General features: G+C 38.7%; 1 protein-coding gene across 1 annotated transcript; it reads right to left on the reverse strand.

Moving 5' to 3' along the window:
• Nucleotides 1–341: 341 nt before the first annotated feature.
• On the reverse strand, nucleotides 342–7,354 carry LOC125241743 (pyrroline-5-carboxylate reductase 3). The gene is made up of 6 exons (XM_048150360.1): nucleotides 7,227–7,354; nucleotides 6,837–6,923; nucleotides 5,692–5,951; nucleotides 4,729–4,950; nucleotides 3,506–3,717; nucleotides 342–1,366 (listed from the first exon to the last, which is right to left on the reverse strand). Exons 2-6 carry the CDS (start codon nucleotides 6,907–6,909, stop codon nucleotides 1,303–1,305), a joined length of 831 nt encoding a protein of 276 aa, XP_048006317.1. The 5' UTR covers nucleotides 6,910–6,923; nucleotides 7,227–7,354; the 3' UTR covers nucleotides 342–1,302.
• Nucleotides 7,355–9,554: the final 2,200 nt, after the last annotated feature.

Raw genomic sequence — 9,554 nt, forward strand, 5'->3', positions numbered from 1 at the left:
TTTTTAATGTAAATTGTATATGTCACTGTAAAAGCTCCAAGCACGCTTCTATAAATGGCACAAGTTTTTCATAGAACTTCCCCAAAACTTTTTAAATAATTTTATGATGAATGATTTTCCTTAACACAAAATTATGAATATTATTCAATATTTGTATAGAATTTATGATTAAAATTTTTCGGCTAAATGATTATTATGAACAGTGATAGTAGTACTATTGATAATTATGAAACAAAATTATGATAAGTAAAATTATGAGAAATTATCATTCGGAGCACAAACCGGTATAAGCAATAATTTTATAACAAATAATTTTATATGAGCCAATATGGACCCGCCACAAACACCACTTAGAAAAAAAAACGTAGACTTGGCGGAAAATGACTGGCCGTATTCATAAAACCACTGTCAAATCTTAATCTAATATTATATTACTAATATTATAAATGGGAAAGTGTGTGTGTCTGTTTGTTTGTCCGCCTTTCACGGCAAAACGGAGCGACGAATCGACGTGATTTTTTAGGTGAAGATAGTTAAAGGGATGGAGAGTGACATAGGCTACTTTTTGTCTCTTTCTAACGCGAGCGAAGCCGCGGGCAAAGCTAGTTTTAAATAATAGAGAACCTAGGTAGGTTCTCTTCTTTTATTAAAGATTTCTCGGTACATTCAGGCAGGGTCCTCCAGTTGGAAATCTAGGGAGGGCCTTTGCCTTGTTTTGGATTGTATGCTATGTAACTGTAGGTACTTACTCTAATTAGGCTCTAGAACCGTTGGTTTAAATCTGCGGGTCTTTAGCACCTCAGTGTATATCAACTGTAATAGGTTGCAATAATAAAAATCGGTCCAATCCGTGGTTGCATAGATTTTTGACAAAAATTTGTTATCTGTGGTTGGCAACTAAGCACTTTTTGGCTGATTGACGTTACGCAATGTATTATATATGAATCATCACAGGCCTTTGCGTCTATTGCAGACGATTTACACATTTCTGCTTCGACAACGGGTTTGGTGACTGTGGAGGCCGATTCGCGAGCGGCACGACCTGCCACATATGAATAGGTACATAATTTTTATGCATGTTTGAAAATTAGCAAATGAGGGTCCTAGTCGTTATTGCTGCCATAAACCCACTAGGCGGGTTCAATTTATATTGGAATTGGGGAACTTGGCTCTAAAATATTTAATTAACTGTCGTGGTGTATTGCCAGCTGGAGGTCACCAGTGGAAATAACCTAGTTTCTCTAATTAATAAAAAATATACTGTGTTTAATAAATAGATAAAAATTTTGCCTGGCAATTCTGCTACTTCTTTCCAATTTGCTGGTTTCTCAACGTAGAGGCTTCTACAGCATTGATCAAAGTGGACCTGAAAATAAATTAAAATATTTTTAAGCGGGTGTGTAAAATGTGGGTAACATTTTAATTAAGTCGAAATAACACTGGACATGTTTCGATCCATTTCCGAATGCGCAATATGTCTTGCATACATGAAAGTTCCTTCTTCTTCCTCGTTCCCTCAATGCTGAGGATCGCGACCACAAGTAGCGTGTCTCCATTGAACGCGGTCATAAGCCATGTGGACTGCACGGTATAGGCTGCCGCCAGTCGACTTCTTCACACAGTCAGACCATCTCTTACGAGCCCCACCCCAAGCGCGTTTACCATTCATTCGCCCCAAGATGATACACTTCTCCATATTATGCATTGGTGATCTCATGATGTGACCGAAAAATCTAAGGGTTCGCTCCTGGCATATTTTGGAGAGGCGTGTGGTGATATTAAGTTCTTCCAAAACAGAGATGTTAGTTCTTCTAGCTGTCCAAGGTATACGTAGCAGTCTTCGCCAGCACCACATCTCAAAAGCGTCAATCTTAGCCCAAGTCTCGGCACCATACATAAATATCGAGAAGACAAGTGCTCGAACCAATCGCACTTTAGTTTGACGTCGGATTCCTCTGCTCTTCCAAATTTTATCGAGGTTAGCCATAGCACTCTTCGCCATACCGGCTCTACGGCGTATTTCGTCAGTGCTGCCACCGTTGCAGGTTATCAACGACCCAAGATACATAAACTCGCTAACTTTTTCGTACTGGCGAAGTGCGTCGGTAACTGGAAGTATATTTGCCCTGTCAACTACCATTATTTTAGTTTTGGAATGGTTTATCTTAAGTCCGAGCTTAGCGCTTTCATCTTCAATTCTGTTCAGAAGATCCGCCATCTCTACTTCACTCGACGCAACTACTGTCGTATCGTCTGCGTACCTCAGGTTACTGATCAATCGACCTCCAACTGAAACACCTCCTTCCCAGCCGTCAAGTGCCTTCCTCATGATCTGTTCGCCGTACAGGTTAAAAAGCTTGGGTGACAGAATGCAGCCTTGACGGACGCCCCGTTCTGTATGGAAATCATTTGATTTCTGATTCTCCAGCTTCACGAAGCATGAACCCTCAAGGTACAGATTCTGTATTAGGTAAGCAAGGTGTTCAGGTACACCCATCTCCACCAGCACATCAAACATGACCTTCCACTGAACACAGTCAAACGCTTTAGCGTAGTCAATGAAGCATAGGACCATCGGCTTCTTGTACTCACGACACTTTTCGATAAGAATACGGACGTTCAGAATTTGTTCGCGAGTACCCTTACCAGCCACAAAGCCCGCCTGTTCACTCGGTATCTGGCGATCCACGTAGGACGAGAGTCTAACGTTTATAATGCGTAGGAGAACTTTGCTAGCATGCGACATTAGTGACAATGTTCGGTAGTTTTCGCATTTCCTTGTGGATCCCTTTTTGTGCAGTGGTACTATTGCTGACTGTGTCCAGTCCTTTGGCCATTGACCACTTCTCCATATCTTGTTGCAGATTTGATACATGATCTTTGTACCTTCGCTGCCCATATGCTGTAACATAGCCGCTGACACGCCATCAGGACCCACAGCCTTATGCTTTAATCGTTTTATGGCATCTTGCACTTCTGAAAGCAGAAGGTCTGGTTCCCTTATGTGGTAATCCCATCTTCTTTCATAGCTAAGTCCCTCTTCATCCCTATAGAGTTCATAACAGTAGGTTCTCCATCTCTCCAGAACCTTATCTAGCTCTGTTAATGTGTTACCTCTACTGTCATCGATTGTCCAACTCTTTGGTTTGAAGGTACCAGTAAGTGTTTTTACCTTTAGAAAGAGATCCCTGGTCTGCGACCTGTCAGCATGTTTCTCGATGTCACCACATATGTTGTTGATGTGCCTGTCTTTGTCTCTACGAGTGGATTTTTGAATTTCAGCATGTAGTTGGTTGTAGCGGTTCATTCTACTCTCAGAGTCAATACCTTCACTTTTCAGCATCTTCCTTTCCTTAATCAGTTCCCATGATTCTTCGCTAAAAGTTCCACATAACACTTAAAATGCCTTTTTTCTGACCACCGCACGAGGCGCACCTGAGCTGCGTGAGAGTGGTATACTTTTTCAGTCTATTTACTTACAGATTTAAAGAGAAATGTAAAATACCTTATTTTCCCTTCCTCAAGGGCAGTAACTCCACATATAGTAGAGCCTCCCGGAGAGCAGACTTCATCCTTCAGCAGTCCTGGGTGTTTCCCCGACTGCAAGACCATTTTGCCACTGCCGGCGACCATTTGCGCTGCAAAACGCAAGGCTAAGTCGCGGGGAACGCCCTGCTTCACTGCTCCATCTGCTAGAGCTTCGATTATTATGTATACCTGGAAAATAGAAGTAAACAAATGAATCAACGCTTGAGTCACGCAATCTGAACGGTAAGACTGTGTCTCTTTAAGTATGAGGGTGCCTTTGGCGTCCAGCTTTTGACCAGACGTTGGACTTTGCGTGTCTCTTTTAGTATGAGAAAGCCTTCGGCTCGGCTTGTGATTGGGTACGTCGGGCTTCGCCTGATTTTTAGGGTTCCGTACCTCAAAAAGGAAAAACGGAACCCTTATAGGATCACTCGTATCTCTGTCTGTCCGTTGTCACAGCCAATTTTCAAGTAATTTAAGAAAACAGGCAAAAAATTACCATCCCCCCCCCCCCCCTTATTTTCGAAACTACTAAGTGTAATATGTTCAAAAAAATACACGAGATAGTTTTCAATCGATAGATTACAGGAAAACCTATTATAAATCTACAGTAAAGCGTAAGTCGGACTTAAAATAAAAAAAACTCAAATTACGAATTTCACTCACTGCCGCTGCAAGGAGTTACCAAATCTCTTGAAATTGTGTGAGCGCGTTCGGATGTTACATATAAACTGATTTCTGTTTCGTTTTGTTTAAAATATCGATTATTCGCAAAAATGACTTAAGTTCCTACTAAAAAGGAGGCGCTTAAGCCCTTCTTGTAGTGTACGGAACCCTAGCAACGCGAGTACAACTTGCACTTGGCCGGTTTTTTTAAGTATCAGGGCTAGTCTGTGGCCAAGAGTAAGCCCATTTATAATAATAATAAAAAAAGAGTTCAATATCAGGTCAGTGATAATGATAATAATTACAAATTCCATACATAGTAGTGAAGGTAGTTCTTGGCAGGCAAATTTAGGTCCATAGGACTTAAGTTGTCTACTATACTCATAGTAATTGTCATAGTGTGTTTATGTTGGATGTTTGCAGCGCGAGCAGATTGTCTTGCGATGCATGATGTGCCTCACCCTGTGGACTGGCCACAGCCAGACAAGACTGGTTGATTTATGACATTTTTATATGGCATAATAATATACTTACAAATGCAGGACCACATCCTGTTAATGCGCCTAAAGAATTTATCAGATACTCTGGCACTCTCTCACACATGCCACAACTGCGGAGTAGCTTTTCCACCATCTGGCACTGGTCATCTGACACACTTTCATCCGGGGTGTACAAACAGGCACCTTCCCCCACAGTCATTGGGGTGTTGGGCATTATTCGTATTACTCTCACATCTTTGGATAGTTGCTTCAATGCCTGAAATTACATTGAGTAATTTTTATTGGAATAACTTGGAAAGCGAAAAAATTATAATTTTTAAGTAAAATGTCAAAATTATACACACACTGACCCAGTAAACGTAATTTATTTTCGCAGGGTTCATGTGTCCATGAACAACTTCATTTTTTTAAATAACCTTGTCAGTTGAAAAAGACGCGATTTCAAAGTTTATTTCTCACTATAAAGCTGAGTTTAGACCAGCAAGTTATTGCTGCAAGTTTTGAGACGCAACTATAGGTAAGAGTGAGTGGCAAATATCTGCATCTCTTTCTAGCATATACTTCTGTCTCAAAACTTGCAGCAATAACTTGCATGTCTAAACTCAGCTTAACTACTTTCCTCACCCATGTTTTTGTAAATTTGCTACGTTTTTTAACAAAGAATGGATTGAAAATTATATATAGGCATGGTATTTACTATAGTTAGGTACTGAAGTAGGTATATTTTGTGGCATGTCAATCCATTATAGACTTACCCCCTTATTCATAAACATACACGAAAGTTATCAAGCCGATAAAGTTCGTTTGTCCCTTTCCGATGTATCAGTGTGATAGAAAGGGACAAAGGAACTTTATCAACTTGATAAATTTAGTGTATGTTTATGAATAAGGGGGTTAAAGTTTGGAAAAAGATCAAGGTAAAAAAGGAATGCATGAAAATGACAAGTACTTTTAAACCACCAATTAATGACAATTACATATAATCAATATTACACACCTTTTGCAAATCAGCAATAGTAATCCCGGCCAACATTGAAACAAAAAGCACTCCTTTACAAGACGCAGTTGTCGTTAATGTTTTAAGACAGTCACTGACAGCAGCTGTGAGCATGCTTGGCTTAACACCCAAAAAAATCACATCACATTCACAGAATACTTCACCATTTTTATTTGTTACATTGGTACCTAGGTCACTCCAGTGCTTAAGGTTGTTAAGGCGAGGTCCTGATACCCATATCTTGGATGGTGGGTGTGTGTCTGTAAAGAAAAGAAAACTTGCTTGTAACTATAATATTCGATTAACATCAACACAATAGGGACCATGCCTATTATTATCATAATGATACTTAGATATTTTTCTAGCACGAACGAAGTGACACTAGTGACTTCCTTCCGATATTTAGTTCATCGATAACTTACATTATAATATGTCATTAATTATTATAATTATGTCATTAATTATTGCGGTGGCACTGGATCTTGAGTAGTTTCATGTGCTCTGCCTACCCCGTTTAGGGAATATAGACTTAAATTTAGGTTAATATTTTATACAAATGTAACATGTTTGAAAATAAATGGACAATAATAATAAAACAAACCATATTTTAATAGTTTACATAAGTTCTTACATTATTATTCAAGATTTTAGAGGTTATTATTAGGGGTAATTATTAACCTTATGTAAGGCTATTTTATCGATAAAAGGATTGTTGATGTTTTTATTTTGTCAAGCACTTGACGTTCGTGCCAGAAAAATATCTAGGTATAATCATAACTGTAATAAATATTGAGGTGTCACCAGCTGTCCCAGATAATGGGCTAGGTAGAGGGAGATTAGGATTTATATTGTTGATAACCAGAGGAGAGCACATACAGGGTGACATACATTTAGTTTAGTTTAGCAGAAATGTCTGCAATTGATGCTATTGAGCATAGAAGAATTGTTATTTGTTCTGTCAGCTGTTGCACCAGGTTTAAAAGAAACAAGGGGTCACCAGATTCTTGCAGTATCAATTGAGGCCATGAACCTATTTAGTGTGAATGGCATTTATTTGTGCTGCTGTTATGCTATAAGTATCTGCTATAAGTTTCTAAAGATATTTATTTTTAGATTATTGGTTTTTGTATTTGAACAATACTTACTAGTTTTGAAAATGCCTTGCACTATAGCAGTGGACATATTTCCACCACCAATAAATCCTAAGTTGAATGACATTGTGAAGGATTAATCTGTAACATAAATAATAGTTACATTATAAGATGCCAAGATTTAATGACATGTGCTTTTTGACGTAGTGGCCTCGAATATTTAAGTTGGACTAGAATGTAGTCTTTATATTAGTATTAAAAACTAGAATAAAATTTGTAGATATTCGTGTAATACAGTAAGAGTACATCCTTAGCTTACCACAATATTAACGCTACTCGAAGTTTAGAAAATATAGTATCGTAAACAATGGTTAAAAAGCACTTTGTGAACAAATGACAATATTTTAACATAAAATTGAAATGAAATAATTTTATTTATCTCACCTGTCTTAACTAAATAGCGACTATTGTCAAGCCTTCTTATACAATAGAGAAGAATTTGGCTTAAGAGTTTCTTGACCAAAACCAAATTCGCCCAGTCCAGTTTGAGCAATTCGACTACATTCGACATAGAATAGAATAGAATTTGATAATTTGACGTATGCTCGTGAAGTTGACCACCCCATTTTTTTTGCCCGCAAATGGCATATCGGAATCGTTAGTTCATCGTTAGTTCACGTTTGTTCAGTAGGTAAAATCGTTAGGACCCGATCCTAACATCATTTTTTTTAAAAATCAAAATGGGGTGGCTGTCTTCACGCTAGCCACCCCAAACCACTTTTTCCAAGTTTTTTTGATTTCTATCGATAGATATTCATTAGTTGACGTTTGTTCACATATTAAAATCGTTAGGACCCTATTCCTCATTTTTTTATTTTTTTCAAAGTGGGGTGGCTGTCTTCACGCTAACCACCCCAAAGCACTTTTTCCAAGTTTTTTGATTTCTATCGATAGATATTCATTAGTTGACGTTTGTTCACATATTAAAATCGTTAGGACCCTATTCCTCATTTTTTTATTTTTTTTCAAAGTGGGGTGGCTGTCTTCACGCTAGCCACCCCAAACCACCTATTGCAAGTTTTTTTGATCTCAATCGACAGATAATCATAAGTTGACGTTTGTTCACATATTAGAATCGTTAGGACCTCCTTAGATTTTCCAAAAAAAAATGAAAATTTGAAAAATTCAACTTACGCTCCTGCATGATTCTTATGATGATTTGATCCTTATGATGCTATTTTGTGCATACCTTCATAACACAATCGGGTCCTAACGATGCCACTTTGTGCATAACTTCATAAGACCTTGCTGATAGCAGACAGTTAAGCCATTTGCGGGCACTCGAACTAGATTCGCCGATAAAAAATAAAACTTGAAAATTTGAAAAACTCAACTTATGGTCCTACGTCGAAGGCCGAAAAAATTGTTAGGAATCGGATCCTAACGATGCCACTTTGTGGATACCTTCATAAGACCTTGCTGATTGCAGATAGTTAAGCCACTTGCGGGCACTCGAACCACATTCGCCGAAAAAAAAAATTGAAAATTTGAAAAACTCAACTTATGGTCCTACGTCGAAGGCCGAAAACATTGCTTGGAATCGGGTCCTAACGATGCCACTTTGTGGATACCTTCATAAGACCTTGCTAATTGCAGATAGTTAAGGCATTTGCGGGCACTCAAAACCGATTCGCCGAAAAAAAAATAAAACTTGAAAATTTGAAAAACTCAACTAATGGTCCTACGTCGAAGGCCGAAAACATTGCTTGGAATCGGGTTCTAACGATGCCACTTCGTGGATACCTTCACAAGACCTTGCTGATTGCAGATAGTTAAGCCATTTGCGGGCACTCGAAACAGATTCACCGAAAAAAATTAAACTTGAAAATTTAAAAAATTCTACTTATGGTCCTAAGTCGAAGGCCGAAAACATTGCTTGGAATCGGGTCCTAACGATGCCACTTTGTGGATACCTTCGGAAGACCTTGCTGATTGCAGACAAATAAGCCATTTGCGGGCACTCGAACTAGATTCGTCGATAAAAAATAAAACTTGAAAATTTGAAAAACTCAACTTATGGTCCTACGTCGAAGGCCGAAAAAATTGCTTGGAATCGGGTCCTAACGATGCCACTTTGTGGATACCTTCGGAAGACCTTGCTGATTGCAGACAAATAAGCCATTTGCGGGCACTTGAACTAGATTCGTCGATAAAAAATAAAACTTGAAAATTTGAAAAACTCAACTTATGGTCCTACGTCGAAGGCCGAAAAAATTGCTTGGAATCGGGTCCTAACGATGCCACTTTGTGGATACCTTCGGAAGACCTTGCTGATTGCAGACAAATAAGCCATTTGCGGGCACTCGAACTAGATTCGTCGATAAAAAATAAAACTTGAAAATTTGAAAAACTCAACTTATGGTCCTACGTCGAAGGCCGAAAAAATTGCTTGGAATCGGGTCCTAACGATGCCACTTTGTGGATACTTTCATAAAGCCTTGCTGATTGCAGATAGTTAAGCCATTTGCGGGCACTCGAAACCGATTCGCCGAAAGAAAATAAAACTTGAAAATATTAAAAACTCAACTTATGGACCGACGTCGAAGGCCGAAAAAATTGCTTAGAATCGGGTCCTAACGATGCCACTTTGTGGATACCTTCATAAGACCTTGCTGATTGCAGCTAGTTAAGCCATTTGTGGGCACTCGAAACCGATTCGCCGAAAAAAAATAAAACTTGAAAATATTAAAAACTCAACTTATGGTCCGACGT

Source organism: Leguminivora glycinivorella, chromosome 2 (genome assembly GCF_023078275.1).
Source record: "Leguminivora glycinivorella isolate SPB_JAAS2020 chromosome 2, LegGlyc_1.1, whole genome shotgun sequence".
Taxonomy (NCBI): Eukaryota; Metazoa; Arthropoda; class Insecta; order Lepidoptera; family Tortricidae; genus Leguminivora; species Leguminivora glycinivorella.